Raw genomic sequence first — 23,611 nt, forward strand, 5'->3', positions numbered from 1 at the left:
CCACTGCATTATCATGTTGTTGTTATTATTGTGATTAATAATAAAACATTTATCCTATTCATATTTTCCTCTTATGTAGGCCTAGTATTCTAATTAATATGTTGCAGATATTGATTCAGCTTTGATTTAACTTGATTCAGCTTTGATTTTGGGAAGAGGCATCAAGAGAATTCAGGCACACAATCAGTGTAATTCTTCACTTACTGAGGTGGGGTAGCTCTTTTTCAGATATTTTCTGTCTTCCCGCTCTTAATTTTGAACAGAACCTGGAGAAACTGTGAATTTTTTTCCCCTTCCCCTGGGAATTGCCTAGCTGCACACATAATAATATTATCACTATTGTTAGATGCCTAGATGCCAATACAATATTGTAATGAGCACAATGCATTTTATTGTGAAAACATTATGCTCACCCTCAGAGATGTAAGAATTACAAAATACTTGGCTCGGTTGACAAAAGTAAGGACACCTCATTTACTCCCTCAGGGAACAAAGGTTATATTCATAATCAAGGTTCCCTTTCAGTCAGTCACTTCAATGCCACGTAAGGGGACAGTACACAGTGCCGCAAAGCAGGAGAGGCACAACACTGATATCAGTGGCCTGATGGGCGCGGCTCCCAGGCCATCTATTTCCCAAGCCAAAATCCCCAAAGGTCATGCCAGGGGCAGTGGCAAAAGGGTGGAAGTCCCACACAAAAGCATGTGGAGATGTCCACACAGCCAGTACACAAATCTTAGCCACATGCAACCCTACAAAGAGAGCACAGGTACCTGACCCTTGCCACTGTAAGACATAGACATGGCCCTCACAACCCAGAGGGACAGGCGCCGCCTAGAAACACTAAAACACTGATCTTGTATTGCAGATCAAGTTGCTACCTGCTGCCACAGCCCACCTGGTTGTGCTGCTGATCTGGAATCTGTTTAAAGACTGCACAAAGCCCAGATGCATTTATTGACCTGCTGGTCATCTGAACATGCAAAAACATTGATGTGGCCCAAAATGTACTCTTTTATTCTTCACCCGTGTCAGCCAGAAGAGGACCGGCCATCTCTTAGTGTTTGGTTCCTCTGTAGGTTTGTTCCTAAGTTTTGACACTACATGGGAGTTCTTTCTAGCCACTGTGCATCAATTTTTGTTGCTTGCCCCAAAATACATTCACAGGACCAGAAACCTCCAGCCTGGTCCAGATAATACAGAGGCACAAGGTGGAAGGGTAGGAGGTTAAACTCCAGACCCAACAGATCCATGACACTGTAAGCAGAAAAACCCAGATAGGGCGCAGTTCCACCTTGGAGTCACCAACTGCAAACGAAGAACAGGAGTGATGAAAAAAACGCACAGGATACCGACACGCTCTGTCAGAGAGATTAGCCCGCTCAGGGGTAAGAGCCATTGGTCTCATCCTCAGAACCGAGACAGCTGACTGCTGGGTATGGGTGTTCCAGCGAGCAACCGAAGGCCTGGCATTACCTCACGTCTTACCATAGAGTGGCATTGAAATGCCCAATCAAAAGGGAACCCACACACCGCACTTCATGGAATTATTTTCACCACCAACAGTCAAAATTTGTGAACACAGCCAAGTACTTTTACCATATGTCTTTGCAGAGGAACAAGAGAGGACCATGAGAAAAAAAGGTTTTGAAAAGCAGTGCTTGAAAAATCTTTTTAAGATGGGGAACATTCACTTTAATAATATAATATTGCAACATTGTCAACAACAGTATCCCAATATGTAACTGTATAGATTTTTCCTCCAGTGCTACTGTTTTCTCATCTGGGCTGGTTCTCATCTATTCAAATTTGGTCTGATCAGGTGTTGTTGGTTCTAGGTTTTCCTCCAATTGGTTCTAGTCTGATCTATAACTACTAGTCAATGGGCTCCATGGAGTCTGGCTCTGCATCCATGCAAGTCTCCCAAGGGTTACGTGGCATCTGGGGCATGGAGATAATCAACAGGCTGAGGCCACTGAGTACCAGCAGGACGAAGGAGGCACAGGCACATTCAAATGACCAGGAGTAGTAGTAATGTTCCCAGACGGTTTCCTCACTGTCAATCATTCGCTTTGTGGAGTTACGCATCACCTCTACGGAGATAATGATGCAAAGACCTAGAAGTAGAAGAACACAGGTAAGAATGAACAGATGGATGGATCAATTAACAAACTAACAAACAAATGAACAAAATAATAATGGACGTAGGTGGATAGTTAGACAAATATATGCTGTTCTTTGTAGAAGTCATGCCTGATTAAATGTATGACATTTTAAAAAAAAGGCTAATATCTGTCTGACCTGCAAAGGCAAAGAACATTCCAGCAGGTCGCAGCAAGTAGTCCCGGCCCTTCCCAAATGAGAAAACGATGCACATTGACCCCAGGGTCATGAAGGCCAAGCTGAATACAGCGATGGCCGCTGCAGAAAGGTTATATTCTGAAAGAGATAAACAAGAGGATGCATCTCTTTATATTCACCTTTACAGTGTTGCTTGAAAATATGTAAACCCCTTGTGCAGTTATATTTGTTCTTTGTGCACCATTAAATATTTGTTTGGTGAGAACCATTCTTTTTTTATCTGTCATAAGAGGTTTATTGTTTCCAATTCCATGTGTTGGTTTAGAGGAAATCATGTATTTAGTAGAACACTATTAATTATAAAGAAATTACTGTAGGTGCAAAAATAAGTGAACCCAAGTTGCATTGGTTTAATTAAGTAGGTGAGTAGAATCAGGTGGGTGAATAATTAATTAATCAAACGAAGACAAGAAACCTGGTCAGCTTGGTGTTATCCATAAAGGTGAATGCAAAACACACACATAAGTCCAAAATGTATCATTTTGGTCATAATCTAAACTGCTATGTTTGGTGAAAGACCAACACTGCCTACCATCAAAATAACCTAATTCCAACAGTTAAGAATAGTGGTGGGAATGTCAAGATCTACAAATTAAGTGGAAATTCCCACCAAGTTGACCAGCTCATCAGGATGTTCTATCCATTGGCTACATTAAATGACAGAACCTTTTAATGACGATGTCCATGTTAATAACAAGAGGCCTCTTTTTGTTTACCATCCCTGACACTACAGTTAGTCTTGTTGAGCCGACTGCAAAAAAAACTAAACATTGTCTCATGTCTTGTACATATTGAAATGTCATTAGGACGTGGGTCCTTGCAATGTAATTTCGCCACTTGTGGTACAAGTGTACAGTGTCTGTAGTGTAGGTAGGAGAGCCTATCTCAAGCCAGATTGCATACATTTTTAGAGTTTGCAACGTAATGGGCATTTTGTGAAAATTGTAGCAGTGGCATTGTTTTCGGGAGTGTTTGCTGTGTTAATTTACCGCAAGGCTAGAAGGGGTGTGGTTTGGCCTTCCCTGATTGGTATTAATAGCAAACTTAATCTGCGGCTCAGTGTGCTGCACTGTTAGCTCCTTCCAATGTCTTATGCCATCGCAACACTCGTTCACTCACCACTACGGCTCTCTCCTCAATCCTATCACCTCTCTCATCTCGTAAATCCCTCTCCCTTTTATGTCTAACTTGCAAGAGTGGGCTTCAGGCAGCTGAGCTAAAATGGAGGAAAATAAAACTTCAGAATGACCTAGCATCCTTCCAACCCCAACTTGCTACTTTCTCTTCCTCCCTATCTGCTGCTAAAGCCACTTTCTGTCGCTCAATCTTCCAGGCTTCTTCCTCTAACCCCAGGAAACTCTCCTCACTCCTCCTCCCATGCCATCTTCCCTCCATGCAAATTACTTTGTCATCCACTTCCAAAAGAAGTTTGATGATACCTGTACCTTATTCACTTAGCCTGTCCAACAGGTCGCTTACACGTCGAACTTGGCCACACATAAAACATTTTCCCCCTCTTACCAGATGATATCCTGCAGTGAGTGATGGCTGGCCACCCAACATGCTCTCTTGACCCTATCCCCTCCTCCATTTTTCTGACCATCTCAGGAGACCTCCCATTCCTTATCAACTCTTTGCGGAGCACTGGCTGTGTCCCAGTGGACTTCAAGGTGACCAGAGTATCCCCACTCAAACCAACACTTGACCCCTCTGTTTTCAAATCAACATTCTATCCCTACTGTCTTTCCAAGACATTTGAGCATGCTGTCTCCACCCAGGTCTCTTACCTCTTTCTGGAACAATCTCCTCGACTCTAACCAGTCAGGATTCAAAACAGGCCACTATACAGAGACTGCTCTCCTGTGTGTAACAGAATCTCTTTGCGCAGCCCAAATTTACTCTCCCCTCTGTTCTCATCCTCCTTGATCTATCCGCTGCCTTTGACACTGTGAACCATAGCATCCTACTTTCCACCCTCTGATTTTGGGCATCTCAGTCTCTGCTCACTTGTGGATTGCTTCGTACCTGGCAGACAGCTCCTATATATCAGGTGACAAGGATAGGATTGGTGTCTGCCAAGCAACCTCTTACTACTGGCGTTCCCGACGGCTTGGTTCTTTGCGCTCTCCTCTTCTCTCTATACTGTAAATCCCTTGAATCTGTTATATCCTCACTTGGTCTTTCCTATTACTACTATGTAGATGACACCCAGCCTTTTCCCCCCTCTTTAACCCCTTCCGACACCCAGGTGACAACACCCATATCAGCATGCCTGGCCGACATCTCTGCTTGGCCTTCCACTTCAAGCTTAACCTTGACAAGACTGAGCTGCTCTTCTTTCAGGGAACACCTTTCTGCTCCAGGACACATTTATCATGGCTGATAACTGTTAGAGTGTTAGAGTGCAAAGACCCTAGGTTTGACCCTTGATGACACGCTGTCATTCTCTGCTAACATTAAGGCAGTGACTTGCTTTGGCAGGTTCATGATCTATAACATTCATAGAGTCAACCTTACCTCACTCAGCAAGCAGCACAGGTACTTGTTCAGGCATTTAAATCTCGATTACTGCAACTCATTGTGGGGCTTCCGGCATGTGCAAGCAATCCCTGCAACTCATTTAGATTGCAATGGCCCAGATGTTTTTCAACCTTCCCAGATTCTCCCATGTTATCCTGCTTCGCTTTGATGTGTGTAGGGCATAACCCCATTTTATAGATTAATCTGTGGATCATTTCCCATCTTAACCATGAATTCTCAACTGTGGTAGATGTTTTGTCACGACTGTGTAGAGACACAAAGGGTGATGTGCAGATTTTGCTCATGACATTAGATTAGCAAGTTTATTTAGGCCTAAATTATGAACTGACCTCCCTGATGAACACAACCAAGCAATACTGAATACAACCAAGTAGTGCAGAACACTGGAGAAGTACTGTTACTTTAAAACACACTTAGGAAGTAACACTCCAATGGCACCCTACTCCACTGTGGTGCAATTCTTTTCATAATGGTTCACAGAGCTCTGGTAAAATGTAGAATCTGCTGTGTAATAGGGTCATATAGTGACTGATATTCAAGTCAGAGTAAGGTAACGACAGAAACTTGTCGACATAATTTATTTTACAGTGGGAAGCATTAATGTCTATGTTTGGCAAAATGGTGACTGAATATGTTTTATTTTAATGGCCAGTTATGGTTACTGCAAGCTAATTCATTATGATGTAGATTAACAGAATGCATTCAGTTTGAGTGTCTGAGACGTGCAATGGCAAATCTAAATGCTTAACACATTCATGAATCAACAGAATGTGCAACAGCAGGTGCAAATGGGCCAAAGAGATGCAACCTGATTGTCAGTGCTCTATTTGAGCAGGTTTTTGGTTGATGTGACTTTCAACGTTAAATTCTGCACTAATGTTATCCCAAATGCTGCCAAGGATGCTCTCATGTGGTTACCAAATCAAGACTCAAATCACAAGCTACCTGAACCCAAACCCTAGCATTTCAGAATGGTGAAACTTACAAGATAATCTTCCCTAAAATGTCCCTTCAAATGACATTATTCTTGTCATGAAAAAGGCAGAGAGTGAAAGACAACTCACCTTTCTGGGTTTTGGCTTCAAACCTTTCAGCCTCTTCTTCCTTAGTGAAGTGTTTGAAGTAGGAGCAGTTCTTGGCTTTAAAGATGAAGAGATACAAACAATAATAATAATAATAGAAGTCATTAGCAAGGTGCTTATATTCGCATTTATTTCAGATGTACAATGTAGATCTTCACCTAAAACCAAATATTAATGCAAACCTAAGTGAAATTATAACATGTTATGTATTCTAATTTCATTTATTTAATGAAGTAAGTTATTTAACACACAATGCCTCTCTGTGAAAATGCTATTGGCCTTTTACACTCAATAAAGTTGGTGTATTGCTTTTCAGCTACAGTATGACGATTTGCTTGTTTGTTTTGGGTTATTGTTTCATTGAATGACCCAGATGCACCCAATCTCTTTTTGAAATCTCCGATACAACACAAAATGTTGTTCCTACGTTGATACCATTTTCCTATGTCCTTAAGCTGCAAAGAATCCTGGAAATGACACACCACCATCACCATACTTCGACTAAGCATTTATACATGGTCAGTATTCTCAAATGTAATATTTTGGTTTTGCTTAACATAACATGGCCGACATTGTTCAAAAGGTCAACTCATGATTATCTAAATGAACTTGGTAGCACATATCCAGACTCTGGGAAATGTGTATTATTGAGAAATATGTATTTCCTATCTGTAAAACAGCTACATTACAGGTGCATAAAAAAAATAAAAATATTGTGGAAAAGTAGGTTTTTTCCGTAATTCAAATCAGAAAGTGACACCTTTATATATTCTTTATATATTCTTTATATATAAGTGAAACATTTCAAGCCTTTTTTGTTTCAATCTTGATGATTATGACTTACAGCTCATTGAAATCAGAAATCCAGTATCTCAAAATATTAGAATAAAAATGTATAATACAGAAATGTCGACTTGAGAAGAGCTCTAATCAGCTTACAGTTGTGCTCAAAAGTTTGCATACCTTTGGAGAATTGGTAATATATCTACCTTTTGTAAAGAAAACATCAGTGAGCAGGCAACACGTATTTTATTTCTTATGGGATTCACATTCAACTGTAGATCATAACAGAATGGCACAATCATAAAACAAAATATGGCAACAATGAAAACAAAGCACTGACCTCTGTTCAAAAGTCTGCATACCCTTAGTTCTTGATACTGTGTATTGCCCCCTTTAGCATCAATGACAGCGTGCAGTCTTTAATAATTGTTTTCTATGAGGCCCTGAATTCTTGCAGGTGGTACAGCTGCCCATTTGTCTTGGCAAAATGCCTCCAGGTCATGCAAAGTCTTTGGTCGTCTTGCATGAACCGCACGTTTTAGATCTCCTCAGAGTGGCTCGATGAGATTGAGGAGACTGTGATTGGTCACTTCAGAACCATCACCTTTTTCTGCTGTAACCACTGGAGGGTCAACTTGGCCTTATACATAGGGTCATTGTTGTGCTGGAAAGTCCAAGAGTCCCATGCACAGCTTTCGTGCAGAAGAATTCCAATTGAATGCCAGTATTTTCTGATAAAGTGCTGCATTCATCTTGCCATCAATTTTCACAAGATTTCCAGTGGAGTGAGAAGGAGAAAAAATAGTGATCAGAGGCCAGAGTTTAACTGATGGATAAAATGTGTATGTCTCTGCAAGCAGTTTTAAGAAAGTTGAGGGGTAGCATATCAACTGAAAACAGTAATGACTTATTCCACATTAACATGATCAATTTGCCGGAAACTAATATGATCCGATTATTTAATTTCACTACACATGGTCGAATTAAGTTACTAAAAACCATAAATTTTTACGTCACTCACACAGCGTGGAATGCTAAGCACTCAATTGGTGGATTCTGCTGCCAATAAAGATAGTTGGGGAATTGTTGAACCTGCTGCTGCAAACAAATTAAACTACCACAAAATCAAACTACCACATAAGAAATTACAGGGATGTCACCAGCCCCTGGTTTTTAAGGCTCTCACCCCAGTTATTTTTTTGTCAGACTTTGTGAGCTGACCTTAACAAATTTGGGATGGTGTGCAACAAGATCAGAAAAGTGGTTTAATTGTTTGCAGCGCAGACACTTCATTAAAATAACACATGGTTGTACGATATACTAGAATATTTTCAAAACAACATATTATTAGGAAGTAACAAATGTAAAAGTAAATTCACAAATGTTGTAGAGAAGACCAGTTCATTAGACAATAAACATTTTGCCCCCCTCGAAAAATCAATAGCTACTCTGGGAAAACTAAAAGTAGCTGTCAACAATGCATTTATTAGCATTTTTGGCAGGCCCGGCTCCACGGGGGGGCCAGGGTGGGCCTGCCCCACCCAATCAGAAGCTTGGCCCACCTTGGCCCCACACCACATAACAGCCAATCACAAAATTAGTGAGATATTTAATTCAGCTCCAGATAGGTTATTTTCTATTTTCTGCTCAACCCCCTCTTTTTTTCCCTCCGAGACAGACTTAGCTCATTCACTTCGCTACTTTTGAAGTAAACGGACGTGATGCATTATGAAGCAATAACGACAGTCACAGCCAATTAACTTTATTATAACTATTTGTGCCGATTTCTTGTTCCAAAAGGACAAAAGAAAACAACTGTAGCTCAGCAGGAGGACACAGCTACCACCTCCTCGTCCATTTTCCGCAATGAGGTCGGACAAATAAATGAGTCGAGTTCATCAGCAGCTTCCGATTGTGTCAAAAGCACAATTACACCCATTCAAAGATGCAGAAGTTCTGTCCCAAATGATTTAAACAGGGCAAATCCTTACCAGCCGGTTCTGAAATCATACCCCCGAACTCTTTTTGGAGGGAGAGAGAGAAGCTTTTTGGCCGCTTGGTATCAGTCACGGCCGTGGCTTGAATATTCTGTAGAGCGCGATAGGTGTCAGGGGAGACCGTAGCATGTTTGCTCGGCCCCCAACAGATAGAAAAGAATCGCTATTACATAAAAAGCATGGCAGGTGTTGTTAAGTTTTTAGCAGTCAATGAGCTTCAACTACGCGGGGATTGTGAAACACGTGACAGTGAGGAAGATTGCATAGCTGCAGGGCTTTTTGCCAAGTTGTTTAAATACACGTTGGAAAAAGATAAATATTTGGCTGACATTACATCAGGTATCCCACAAAATGCAAAGTACACTTCCAAAACCATCCAGAATGAAGTGATTGAAATTTTGGCATCCATGGTAAAAAAAAAAAAAAAAAAGAAATATGACACTGCTGATTCAGCTGCATTCTGTTTAAAAAGTGATGGTACAAGGGATCGGTGCAACACTGAAAATCTGTCTGTTATTATTTGTTTTGTGTGCAATGGTGTGCCAGAGGAACATCTCATTGGCTTGTTAGAACTCCAGCAGCTGGATGCTGATTACATCACTACTGAAATATTACAACACTTGTCTGAAACAGTGCTGATAATATAATGAGCCAGTGCTATGATGTAGCATCAGTGATGAGTGGGGTGCGAGGTGATGTTCAGTCTTTATTACAACAAAGGTTGGGCAGGCATATCCCCTACATCCACTGCTATAACCACCAGCTTCACCTCACTGTCATACATGCAATTCAAAGTGAACCTTGTGCCAAAAGATTCTTTGACTTGTCAGGCTCCCTGAACACTTTTTTCAGGCATCATTTTGTCTCTCAGAGATACAGTTGCCCGTATCTCAAGAGGCTGTTTGAAATCCGCTGGACAAGTCATTATGAAGTCACAAAATGTGTTGTGGATAATGAGGAAGTAATTCTTGACATTCTTTTTAAGGTTTCCAATGATGAAAATGCATCAGTTGACCTTGCAAAAGAAGCTTCAGGGCTTCTCTCTCAGCTGAAGCGAAGCCATTTTTCTTTTATTGGCAAATTTCTGATACATCTTCTCTGCATTTTAAAACCAGCAAATGCCATCCTACAGTCTCAGCATGTTGATTTGTGCAGTGCAGCTGAAGTTGTGCAGGGATGTCTTGATGCACTGAAAAATCTCAGAGAAAATGACAGTGAATTTCAGCAGTACTGCGCTGACATGTTTATTGTTGAGCCCTCACCAAAACGGCTAAGGACTGTGAATCCATCCTATGGCGACTGTCATATTTTCACCTTTAGGGCAAGAAGGGCAGTCAGGTTCTGAATGTGCCTCTGAAGCTCTAAGACGACAGATGTTGAACATACTAGATACAGCTGTATCAGAGATAGAAAACAGGTTTTCTACAAAGAATCTACAGCTGATGCAAGCCTTCTCAGGTTTAATGTCAAAATCCAACAAATTTCTTAACATCCAGTTGCTCAAGCCTTTCTGTAGTCTTGCAGGGGTTGCAAAAAATGAACTCCAGAATGAAATTCTTGTTGCCAGACCAATGCTGTCCAAAAAACTTCCATCTGATGCTGAATGTTCTGCTGTTTGCAAACTCTTGCAGGAATACAAAGATGCATTTGCAGGTCTTCATGAATTGTATGTATCTGCTATGGTCATGGGTGTCTCTACTGCTTCATGTGAGAGCTCATTCTCTACTCTGGCAAGAGTTTTGACACCATTCCGCCGAACAATGCTTCATGAGAGGAAAAAAAACCTTGTGCTTTTAGCTCATTAAAAATTTATAACACATGAACTCAACATGGATGAGTTTGTAACAGAATTCTCTAAAATGAGTAGAAAGCTAATGCTGTAAATAGTGATAGTGATATAAGGAGATCTTTTTTCAAGACCTGCCATGTTTTCCTCAAATCTAAAGTTACTTAATTGATACAAGATCTGTTGTGTGGTAAAAAATTAAATATATATATATATATATTTATTTTAAATAAAAAATAAAGGCTGAAAAAAAAGACTCAAAATATAGGCCTACATAAGAATGTAAAAATAAAACTGTAAAAAATTACAATGGCCAAAAATCTGTAGTTGTATATATTAACAGATGTGAGAATAATTCTTTGTAAGAGTTTTCTAAAATGAGCAAAAAGCTGATGTTTTAAATGATATAGTGATGTACTGTATATAGTTATTTTAAAAGACCTACACCTTTTTTAAATCTAAAGTTACTTAATTGATACAAGGTCTGTTGTGTTAAATATAAAAAATGTTAAAAAGGGGAGAACATCTTTAATAAAATAAAAATTCTAAATATAGGCCTACATAAGAATGAAACAATTTAAATGTAAAAAAAAAATTACAATTGTCAAAAATCTGTAATGTTAACAGATGTGAGAATAATTCTTAAGAGAAACAACATTTCAGATAAAATTAACATTTTTAGTTTGTAAGAGTTTTCTAAAATGAACTGATGTTGTAAATGGTATAGTGATGTAAATAGTTATTTTAAAAGACCTAAAGTTTAAATCTAAAGTTACTTAATTGATACAAGGTCTGTTGTGTGGTAAAAAAAAAATAATATAAAAAAAGGGGGAAAAAACAGAAACATTAAAATAAAATAAAGATTCTAAATAAATAAAAATGTTAAAAAAATAACAATAACCAAAAATCTGTAATGTTATATATTAACAGATGTGAGAATAATTCTTAAGAGAAACAAAGTTTCTTGACTACCTCAGTGACTTCAGCCCGGGTGATGGACGAGTCCACCTCGGAGCCCTCAGCCTCTGCTTCCTCAATGGAAGACATGACGGCGGGATTGAGGAGATCCTTGAAGTACTCCTTTCACCGCCTGACGACATCCCCAGTTGAGGTCAACAGCTGCCCACCTCCACTGTAAACAGCGTTGGTAGGGCACTGTTTCCCTCTCCTGAGGCGTCGGACAGTTTGCCAGAATCTCTTCGAGGCCAGCCGATAGTCCTTCTCCATGGCCTCACCGAACTCCTCCCAGGCCCGAGTTTTTGCCTCCACAACCACCCGGGCTGCAGTCTGCTTGGCCTGCCGGTACCTGTCAGCTGCCTCAGGAGTCCCACAAGCCAACGAGGCCTGATAGGACTCCTTCTTCTTGGGTCTGCCGAGTCTGTCCAGCTTCCTCCCCGCCATCGGATCCAACTCACAAACAGGTGGTGATCAGTTGACAGCTCCGCCCCTCTCTTTACCCGAGTGTCCAAGACATACGGCCGCAGGTCAGATGAAACGACAACAAAGTCGATCATCGACCTACGGCCTAGGGTGTCCTGGTGCCATGGCACTGATGGACACCCTTATGCTTGAACATGGTGTTCGTTATGGATAAACTGTGACTAGCACAGTCTGTGGAGGGTGTTTCGGGAGTATGGGGTCCTGGGTCCTTTGCTAAGGGCTGTCAGGTCCCTGTAGGACCGAAGCAGGAACTTGTTTCGCATTGCCGGCAACATGATGTTGTCGTGTTGGCCCCTTCAAACCAGAACCTTCAGCATGCACTGGGACGGTTTGCAGCCGAGTGTGAAGCGGTTGGGATGAAAATCAGTACCTCCAAATCCGAGGCCATGGTCCTCAGTCGGAAAAGGGTGGCTTGCCCACTTCAGGTTGGTGGAGAGTTCTTGCCTCAAGAGGAGGAGTTTAAGTATCTAGGGGTCTTGTTCTTGAGTGAGGGAAGGATGGAACGGGAGATTTTGGGTCATGACCAAAAGGACAAGATCCCGGATGCAGGCGGCCGAAATGAGCTTTCTCCGCAGGGTGGCTGGGCGATCCCTTAGAGATAGGGTGAGAAGCTCGGTCACCCGGGAGGAGCTCAGAGTAGAGCCGCTGCTCCTCCACATCGAGAGGGGTCAGCTGAGGTGGCTTGGGCATCTGTTTCGGATGCCTCCGGAACGCCTTCCTGGGAAGGTGTTCCGGTCCCGTCCCATCGGGAGGATACCCCGGGGAAGACCTAGGACACGCTGGGGGGACTATGTCTCCCGGCTGGCCTGGGAACGCCTCTGTGTCCCCCCAGAAGAGCTAGAGGAAGTGTTTAGGGAGAGGGAAGTTTGGGCATCTCTGCTTAGACTGCTGCCCCCGCGGCCCGGCCCCGGATGAGCAGAAGATGATGATGATGATGATGATGATATTAAAATATTAAAAATGAAATATTAAAAAGGAAGGAAACACAAACAAACACAACAATAACAAAAAAACAACCCAAACAATTGCCTTATATTTAAATAGACAAGTGAGAACCCCCCTCCCCCCGCCTCAAATCCGCACGGCCCAACTGGAATATCACTTCGCCCACCTTTCAACTCATATCTGGAGCCAGGCCTGATTTTTGGTAATATTGGTATTGGCCATTTAAATATGGCATTGGCCATTTAAACTGTTAGGATTGTTTTGGTCGACCGCATAAGTGGAGCGGGTGTTGTGCCGAAATCATCCCCCCTACCGCGTGAACGCGCACTCCCTCGATTCTCATTGCTGCGACTTGTTTGCTTGTTAAGACTGAGGGGGCCGTTTAGCCTACATATTTCACTGATCTTTGTAGCCAAAAGCTTTAATTTAATTGTGTACATCAAGAGGGAAAATCGATGACCACGTTAGGCTGCGTTTCAGTGCACGTTCACGCGAAGGGGTGGAGATTTTCGACAGGGGGGATGATATCGGCACAACAAATGTTAAGACCGAGTGCTGGACTGACTGACTACTCATTGTTAAACAGCGAGATGCGGACTGACATCTGGGTGATAGACAAAAACCTTGCTGGCTTCAAGCTTCAGTAGTTACGCTATATAGTAAGCCTAAAATCAAACTGTTTACGGTTATATTGCAACTACTTTGCAAGTACTTATCCGTGCATTCATGCACTTTGGGGTGTTATAGTTCACACATTTGTGCCGTAAAAAAGGATGGGTTTCCACGATTCTCTCGTCTTTCCACTTGACTAAAAAGTCTGTTTTCCTCACCTATATTGATAGTTACCGAAAGATGTTGTGCCATGAAATGAAATATTCATGGCAGTGTACATTTCATCTTCAGTCTCACTAGCAGTGGCTCAGTCCTTATGAATATTCCAAGTAGTAGATAGTAGGCCTATTACTGGTTAATAAGCTGATTAAACAGCCAGTGGCAAAAGCCATACAGTTCATATATGCTATTTGTGGTGGAAATAAACTTAATAAGAAAGGTTAGTCAGTTTAACACAATGGTTAATGGTGTTGTTTGACAAAATGATAGTATAGCATGTCCCAATCGGTCCCTACAGTAATTTCTTTCTAATTTTACACGTTGAATTTAGTGTATCAACTCTGTTGTTCTTGTTGGTTTGGATGTTAGCTAATGTAGGAAACTACATTACTACAATTCGACTTGTTGGTTTAACAATGCAGAACACTCTGCACACGTATAGCTTAGTGGTTAAAGACACTGCCTGTCACATCTTACAATTTTCCAATCTTTCCCTGTCCAGTGTCTGTGACTGGTGTTTTACTATTTAATGAAGCTGCCAGTTGAGGACCTGGGAGGCGTCCATTTCTCAAAATAGACACTAATGTTTTCATCCTCTTGCTCAGTTGTGCACCGGGGCCTCCCACTCCTCTTTCTATTCTGGTTAGAGCCAGTCTGCGCTGTTCTTATAAGTGAGTCTTATGTCGTAATATGATGCTCCAGATACTCAACTAGGCCAAGTAGGCTAGTTTTCTCTCAAGAAAGCCAGTTTCACTGCTTCTTTTATCAGCACTACAGTTTACAGCTAACATATACAAAATGGTTTTATGATGATCAATTAGCCTTTTAAATTAGCAAAACATAACGGGCCATTGGAACACAGGATTGATGGTTGCTGATAATGGGCCTCTATACGCCTATGTAGTTATTCCATTAAAATCTGCCGTTTCCAGCATGAGTCATTTCCATCATTAGCAATGTCTACACTGTATTTCTGATCAATCTGTTGATCAGAAATAAAAAAAGTTATTTAAATAAACACAGAAAATTATTTAAAAAACAAGAACATTTCTAAGTTACCCCAAACTTTTAAACTGTGTACTTCGAGAGGAAAATTTGTACATTTTATAAAGAGCTACAAAAGTAGCATATTCAGAAATTGCCATATTAGACTGAAAGACATGACAAGCTTGTTCAACACTTTAATGCTGTTCAATTGCTTATTACATTTGTTGTGATATACCTCAATTCTGTTTCAAAAGTCTTCCTTCCAAACTGTTTTACTTTCATTGAGACCATCTAGAAATATTGCCTTGACAGAAAATGTTGTGCAGGGCCACATTAAACTACTCAAATAGTTCAGTTATTTCAAACACATCTACAGAATAAATAAAGTGACTGGTTTCCAGGTTAGAAAGCTAAACTAGATATGATATGGTTACGACTTCTAGTGTCTGACCTGGAGCATTTTGAACCAAATCTACACAAAGATGAATTTCTGACAGACTGGTTTTTACCGATTTACAGTAATAGACACTGGGGGAAAAAAATGAAACAAACCTAGGATTTCTTATATAGTGAGACATTTTTCAGGTATCCAAAATGTAATGTTATCGAGACACTAAAGGGACTGATGGCTTGCTATGCCAGCTTGGTTACTAGTTCTGATTGGTATAAATATGGAAACAGAGGATACAGGCACCCCTTACCTCCAGGTAGACTGATGGGTCCACAGCCCTGGCCCTCAGGGTCTTCCTCCACCATGAAGATGCTTTTCTTGCAAAGCTTCCAAAGACCAAAGTGGACAGCCTCACAGGTGTCGTTGAGCTTACTGAACAGTGGGCTCAGGACAGTCCAGTGGTCTGTAACCACAGCAGCCAGCATGCAGGAGATTCCGACTAGGATGACGAAGAATGTGATCTTTACCTTGGTCTTCTTTTCCTCCAACATGGTGCTATAGTTTCTTTGTAGCGTAGAAAGTATGTGAGAGGCAAGTGTGTTCCCAAGTTTGGAGAGTATGCGTGAGCGTTCCAGGTGTGTTTATGAAGTGTGTTTGTTGTTATAATGTATTGTTGTAATGATCCCCTGAAGTATTGTCAAGCACATGGAAATCAGTGTTAAGGTTGTCCTGTCTTTGTTCTCCAAAGCCTTAGTAAAACACTAAACGTCTCCTCTCCTCAGCTCTCTGTCCTCTGCTGCTGCCTGAAGAAAAGGGGCCAGATAACAGTGCCCTAGATTTTGACTCTCCCTCCCAGTAACATGTTAAGCGTATTTAGAATTGCTGTGTGTATGTGTTTTCTTTTTTACCAAAACCCTCCCAAGTTTGACCGGTCTGTGGTCAGCAGATTGCTGCTGTTATAGGGTATGATCAAACAAAACATGTTCATGGCTCAGGACTCAGGGCTTCAAGCTTTGATTAAAAAAAAGAGAGAAATCATCTCTAAGACAAATTCAATGTGGGAAAGATTCTATTGATAGTAAGATTCTACCTTTTCAAGCAAATACAAATATTTATATAGATTTTCTTTTTAAATATTCCCCATGTTATTTCTACCGATTATGAAGTGTATTTTCGCTCTTTGGTTCCCATGTGAGAGACTCATGGGAGAATTCCTTTATTAGTTGTCTGAACTAGCTGATCTATTTCTCCACCAATCACTGAGGGGACTGGGGGGTTAGGGGTGGGGGGCTGAGACCACCTGACGGCTGCAGCCAATACAAATTTTGGGAAAAGAAGGATATATTTAAATCTAACAGAGGACTTACCTTTAAACCTGAATAAATGACACTGTAGGAATCATGAAAATATTATTTTGAATCTACTTAGTGTAGTGGTATGTAAGTCTGTTGTCATTTAATTGCATCCACTTGGCAGGTCAATGTTTTCCCCTCAAAAGGGCATTCATTTGTATAAGAACATGTTTGTTTTACATAATTTTACCATGCTAGACTGTAATCTGATTGCTGATAAATGCTTGAAGGTCAGTAATACATTTTATCTCTTATGTCTAGTGTACTGAAAAAAAAATGGAGTGAATGTGAATTAACAATGAAACAATGAAATGCATTTTTTGGACTGGAGAATTAAAAACAAAATTAAACATATTTATTGAGAACATAATAGAATGGCCCTAAAGTACACATAAAGGGGCTCTACAAGATGACATTTGTACATACATTTGAGACTTTCAAATGTATGTTGTACAGCTGATTATTTGTGAAGTTCTGAACTGCAGATTTCAACATCAATGCCATCATATTGTTTCTCTCTCTTTAATTCTTGAGAATACGTCAGTACCTTTCAGCACTGTGCCCCACTTTGGACAGGCACTCTGGCCCATTTTCTGTAGTGGAAAGTCTCTCACAGTGTTTTTAACAGACTAAATGATGGTCTGGTTTTGTGTGTGTGCTTAAAAAAATAATCATAGCGTTTCATAGTTACAGAAAATGAATGAACAACTATGGAACTGAAGTGATCTTAAAAAACATAAGTGTACTCAACCAGGAAATGTACAGAAGAATTGAATAAATCAGAAAAAATATGGAGTAAAAAAAGAGATTATTAATAACTCAACATTTCTTGATATGGTTTAAAACATTATTTTGCCCACATTTTATAATCTTTTGTCATTAATAATAGAAAAAGGGCCCGGTATTTTTGCTGCTACAGTTCTGCTGTTGACAGTAGCTAGGAAAGCAAACTGCCTCATCCTGCTGTCACTAAAAAACATGGTCATCTCCTCAAGTACACAATGGCAGACTGTGGCAAATAAAATCTCTCTGCAATTCCCAGGTTTCTAAAATTCTGCTCCGTTCACTCAGTTTATGTCTACTTAAATTGCAATGAAATTGTGAGTCGTGTTTAGTGTGCAGTGCGGGCCAGTTTACCAGAGTGTAAAATATCAAAATAATTAGTGTTATAAGGGGCAATGGTGACAATGCAGTTTCTAATATATTGAAGTGACTATTATATTTGAAAACCCCGTAAATTGCTGCTCCAACGTTCAGGACTGGTAGGGTGGTCATTTTTACAATAGTATGTTTTGCAAGCATGTATGAAGAAATCTTTGTTGGGAAACAGATAACCTATTAAATGTCCAACTAAATACCATGATGCTTGTAAGTGTTGACTCTAATTCAGATGTATCTAAGGTGAGAGTGTTTTCTGGGAAGGCAGGCAAAGGTATTTTCCATTTTGGAGTAATTGGGAGATCTACAACGGTGTGTTGTATGTTATTAACACTATGTTAAAGGGTAGGGCGGCCAGCACAGAGTTTAACGAGGGGTCAGGCTTATGCAAGATAGTGTTGTCAACAGAAAGGTGAATTAAAATGTCACCAGCAGCAAGTGTGATATTATAGATGCAAACAGAGAATAAGGTTGCCCTTATTCTCAGACTCTTAGGAACATCCAGCCAGTGGTTTAGACAGCAAGCCCTAAGATTTGGAGGCAAACTGCTGTTGCTGTTATTCACTTACCTTCCTCATGGAGACCAAAGCATGCTACATGTATTAAAATAATGATAGGATATTGATATTGATGTTAAGCTTGGATAAATTATCATCATTCCAACTCTTCTACCACCTGTCTTGAAACAAAGGTTGAAACAAGGTCTCCCTGAATCTCGCACTCTCCATTACTCCTCCTGCGGTCTCACGCTCTTCCATTCCTCCTTGCTCTGTTTCATGTGTCATCCCTCTATCTGTCTTTGCAGTTGGTTATAATAATGGAATGTAATAATGGAATTTTCCAATGCTGGCTGTCTCCCCAGTTAACCTCTTGTCCTCTCGTGCTTGTGTACAATCAAACACTAGCCACCTGCTGTGTTGCCCAGCAACAACCAACAGCAAAAACATTTCCCAGGTGTATCCGACGATCAATAAAATCCCATCAGAAAGCCTGGGTCAATCTGTGAAAGAGAAACCCTGAATAGGCTCAACCAAGGCCAAGCAGCTATTCAGTCACTTCGATCACATGTAAATGGTGTAACACATGTAAATGGTGTAACACATGTAAATGGTAATAATATAAAATAATTTTCATAAAATCTGTATCAATATTATATGTATGTGTTATATGCAATGTTGGCAAAAATAATTAATACTTTTAAATGATTAAAATAATTAATCTCAATTAATCTTCTTCTTCTTCTTCCGCTTCATCCGGGGCCGGGTCGCGGGGGCAGCAGTCTAAGCAGGGATGCCCAGACTTCCCTCTCCCCAGACACTTCCTCCAGCTCTTCCGGGGGGACACCGAGGCGTTCCCAGGCCAGCCGGGAGACATAGTCCCTCCAGCGTGTCCTAGGTCTTCCCCGGGGTCTCAATTAATCGCATAATTTTCAATTGTTAATTGCAATCATCTAAATTTTAGAATGTTTGTACCCCAATGTTTTATCCCCAAATAAACAATTTTGTTTAAAAAGCAGTGCATAAAGTTAAAGAAATAATTTTTGTTTTATGGTGAACTACTTTAAAGAGATAGTTCATCCAAAATTCATATTTTTCTCAAAGTCCACTCACCAAAAGATACTCATGAAGACACATAGAGTCATTTTTTCAAACAATCCATTATTCAGCACTTTCCCAGTCTGTAATTAGCATTATTAGCATTTACAGAATATTTACAAATAATATGTATATTGTATGAACAAATGGGGAATGAATAGTTGCGCGATGAGGCAAATGCAAGTGTAAATGGCAATTCAAATGACAATTCTGACTGTGCAATCAAGCAAATTGGAGGTGTAAGGTAACAATGTGCAACTGAAATGCAGGGATAGCAGCAATGAGGTTCCCGAGGTAGGCATGTGCATGTAACAATTGAAAACTTCCCTATCAGACTTTGCAATTCAATTGTACATTGTTGCAAAACACAATGTATTGTCTGTAACATGGTTCAGGAAAGCAATGGCTCAAGTCAAGAACTGATTCTTGATGGGTCTGAGGCACAAAAGACAAATTCGGTATCTGCAACAAAAAAATTAACACTGTTAAGCACTTTTAATTAATTTAAATGAATCACACACATTAACACGTTAACTTTGACAGCCCTGAAAAATATAGAAAAACACAAAAACACTTCAAAAGCAAAAATAAATCATAACCAATTAGTATATCATGACTGCTCAGCCAGCTGAGGCCAAGAAAAGTTAAAGAATCAGGTCATTGCGAGCTGAGAGATGAGTTCAAAGGGATGTAGATGAATCTTAAACTCTTCCCTTCTGTGTGGAACACATTTGGGTGATGCTTTAAAGCTCATCTGACAAAGTTCTGAGTAGAAGTCTGGAACTCGAATTAAAGTGAAATAACTGAATTTTTCAAACAAAAGCTTTACTAACTAAGCCATGAAAGTATTAACCTATTAATCAATCTGCAAAATGTTTTGCTCAAAGACACTCCGAAAAAAACATTGATGAAAAGAAAAACTCACAAGAGCTCTGTGCTTAGGCTGTAAGGAGTTGCTATGGCAACAATAGACCTTAGACATGGATCAACTCTGAGGCAATTTTACTTTAACATGGTATCTCTTTAAAACATTTCACCCTTAATCATTTCTGTTTTAGAAATTGTTACCTTTAGGAAAACAACCTTAATTGGGGGCTAATTTTACACGCAGATAATAATTCAAGGGCCTTCTGAGAGACCCAGCAGTATTTCATTTGTTTAATGACAGGCAACATTACTGAAGCTAAATTAGATTAGCTAGGCCCCAAGGCCATTTCTATGGGGGTCATGTTAATGCTTAGCTATCAGACAATGGATCAAGAAGGTTTTAGCATTAGTTTATACTATGTTAGTATACTAAAGTTATGATAGGTTGGACCGCAGATAAGAATACAATTCAAAAAAGGTTGGTTCAGAATCACATTTGGAGCCAAATATATCCACACTATTGTGTAGCACCTCTGATGCTAAATTAGAACATATTATTACAAGACATAGGATCTGGGATCTAAGAAGGAAAATAGATTGACACATTACAAGAGATTTGTGTGAGAACATCTGGCTCATTTATTTCAACATTCACCTCATTGGGAAATGTTCCCCCAACATTTTTCAAATAAAAAATAGAGCTCTTTTGAAAAAGTACCAAATAGTTGTCCTTGGATTGGAAACGTTTGTTTGGAATCCGAAAATTCAGTTGCTCAGTGAGAAAAAGGAATCTGAAGCATTTCCCACACGTTCCCTCCACATAGGGTACTCACTGGAACTGCTTTTGTACAGACTTATAACATGTGTTACATGGATGTTCAATGACATCAATGGTTTATCATAACAAACCAAATACTTACTAGTTTAACTTTAATAATGAAATTATACACATTTATCTTTCTGACAAATAGTTATAGAATCAGACTAAATTGTACTGCATTTGCTGAATTGACATTTTACCCTCAAACTACTGTGCAAAATCACTCAACCATTGACCAAAGGACAAATAACAAAATATGTTCCAAACGCAAAGTACAAAAATGTACTGATTTTACTCTAAGAATATTGTACTGGAATCCTATTATGCTAGCAGCTAGCAAGACGCCATGCTAAAGGATATGTTTGTGCATATAACTCACCAGAGCTCTTTGTAAAATAAATCTCAAAAGAAAAGTTAAAAGACCCACTGGAGTGGGGCGCTTGCTAAATTAACGAAATAACTAAACCAGGGCATTTTCTCTGTGAAATACATTAATTGTCTTGATCAGCAACTACGCATCACAAGTCTGAAGAGCACATCCGACCGGACATAGCGTATACAATGCCTATAATGAAAACAATGACTCCAATCGCTCCATGGCTGTTTAATTTCTTTAGAAAACAATGACAGTTGAATAGCCAAACACTACGCTATGTGAACTACGCTATGTAAATCCAAATCGAGAGCAAATGTTCCTTGTCTGTGCAGTTCGTCCATTGAAATATAACCATAAACAGTTTTATTTTAGGCTAACTATAATGGAGCTACTGAAGCTTGTAGCCAGCAAAGTTTTAGTCTATCCTGAACAAATCCTAATGCCTTATTTATTTTGTCCGTGTATTGTTGATAGTTTTTTTGACTGTTGTTGATCTGTTGATAAGCAAGCTTTTGCTAAGGTTAGGGTTAGGTTTAGAATACGTTTTAGATTAAGGGTTAAGGTTGGGATAAAGGTTAGTAGATAGTTAGGTGAAATGTTACTGATCGTCTGTAGAGCATCTTCAGACACACTTTTTTGGACTACCCTACCCAAGACCTAATTGGTTGCAGATCCTTTGGCAAACAACTGCAAATGGTACTTGTAACTATCATTAAGCTTCATGAACATTTGGAACTTCACCTCCAGTTCAACAATGTCTTAGTGGTGCCTTCGCCCAAATGCTGATTTAAGTTTTTGCTATAGGAATTCTATGAGATTAAGATCTGGACACATTGCTAGCCAGTTCAGGACAGTCCTGCATTTTTTCACTTTATATGTTTTGGGTTGTTGCTGGAAGACATATAGCCATTAAGAGAACCAGTGTCTGGAAACTGCGTTGAACATTATACTCCAAAACACCTTTGACAGTCTGTTAAATTCATGATTCCTTTCACATGATTAAGTACCCTAGTTTCAAAGGCAGAAAAGCAACACCATAGAATGATGGACCCTCCCTCACATTTGACTGTAGGTAGTGTTTTATTTGAATGTTTCTTTTTATTGTCTGTAAACTGATAACTCATCTGCTTTGTGAAGGAGTTCCAAGTGTGCTTCATTGTTCCACAGGACATTTTTCCAGAAGGATTTAGGTTTGTTAGTTGGTTTTTTGTGAAGTTCAGCAGAGCTTTCTTGTGTCTCTCTTTTAGCAGTGGGGTCTTCCTGGGCTTCCTACCATTTACTGGTTGGTTAAGTGTGCAGTGGATTATGTGGTCTGAAACTGTTCTTTAGATAATTGTTCTTTCGGCAACATCTGATCTAATGTATACTTCTAGCCAGATCCTGAGCTGTTGACCAGAATTCCTGATATTATTGCAGACTGAGTTGTTATATATATGTTAGTCAGTCGAGTTTGAGGACAAGTAGTAAAACAGAAGGAAACTGAAAAAAGAACAACCTGAATTTGCTCATTAGAAACAATTTAGTAAATAAAACATGTTATTTGGAAGATAACATGGTGTAGTCAAAACAATGATTAACAACCTCCTAGCCCATGGTCACATAGCACTGATAAAGAGTCCTTTCTTTTGAATGGTAAAGGGTTGAATCAAGCCATTTTCGCTAATCAAATATAATTCCTGAATAAATGCTATGGAAATTAAACACATTTGTAGGATTCATTCATTCTATGGAGATATAGTGTATATTTGCACCGTTGACCTGTGAGAAGATATCAGGCATTTTTTTAATTAATAAACCATAAATACACAAAACCACAAATACAAAAGTGAAAAGACACACAATTTAAATTCCAATCGCATTTAGAAGTCACATAACTAGTCAAAGATTTTACCAGTGTGAAATTATTGTCAAATCTGAGATGAAACACATAGATTTCTAGAAGGCTCCTGAGTCCTGCGCATGTCAAAACAAAAACACCATGAGCAGTCCAGATAAGTTCTGGAAAACACCAGTTGTCAGGTCCTGATGTGGCAGGCCTGCTGTGCCAGTGAGATCCAATGCCCGCCCTCCCTCACTTGCAGCACGGACACCTGTTCATGCTACAATTGCTCATCCTCACATGTGTTCATGCTCACTGCCAGTATGTAAGTTCCTTCTTCCCTTGTTTGTTGTCAGTCTTTATTTTGGATTTAGGTGCCACTGTAACATTTGTTCTTGTTTCATGTTTTAGTTGTTTAAGTAAAGGCTACCGCATCTGTCTCCTACCTCCTTCAAATTTTACACCAGGCAGGTTTTGGCT

The 23,611-nt window shown here is 39.8% G+C and overlaps 1 protein-coding gene across 1 annotated transcript; it reads right to left on the reverse strand.

Annotated features, from left to right (window-relative positions):
* Position 1: 1 nt before the first annotated feature.
* Positions 2–15,985, reverse strand: cacng1b (calcium channel, voltage-dependent, gamma subunit 1b). The gene is made up of 4 exons (XM_010874238.3): positions 15,455–15,985; positions 5,967–6,041; positions 2,302–2,439; positions 2–2,117 (listed from the first exon to the last, which is right to left on the reverse strand). Exons 1-4 carry the CDS (start codon positions 15,693–15,695, stop codon positions 1,876–1,878), a joined length of 696 nt encoding a protein of 231 aa, XP_010872540.1. The 5' UTR covers positions 15,696–15,985; the 3' UTR covers positions 2–1,875.
* Between the last annotated feature and the right edge of the window lie 7,626 nt (positions 15,986–23,611).

Source organism: Esox lucius, chromosome 11 (genome assembly GCF_011004845.1).
Source record: "Esox lucius isolate fEsoLuc1 chromosome 11, fEsoLuc1.pri, whole genome shotgun sequence".
NCBI classification, from domain to species: domain Eukaryota; kingdom Metazoa; phylum Chordata; class Actinopteri; order Esociformes; family Esocidae; genus Esox; species Esox lucius.

Coding starts and splice junctions, on each gene's coding strand:
- cacng1b (XM_010874238.3), bottom strand. CDS start 15,695: ATGTTGGAGGAAAAGAAGACCAAGGTAAAGATCACATTCTTCGTCATC. Junction 2,440..5,966: donor TGAAGCCAAAACCCAGAAAG/GTGAGTTGTCTT, acceptor TATCTCTTTCAG/AATATAACCTTTCTGCAGCG. Junction 2,118..2,301: donor AATGTTCTTTGCCTTTGCAG/GTCAGACAGATA, acceptor TTCTACTTCTAG/GTCTTTGCATCATTATCTCC.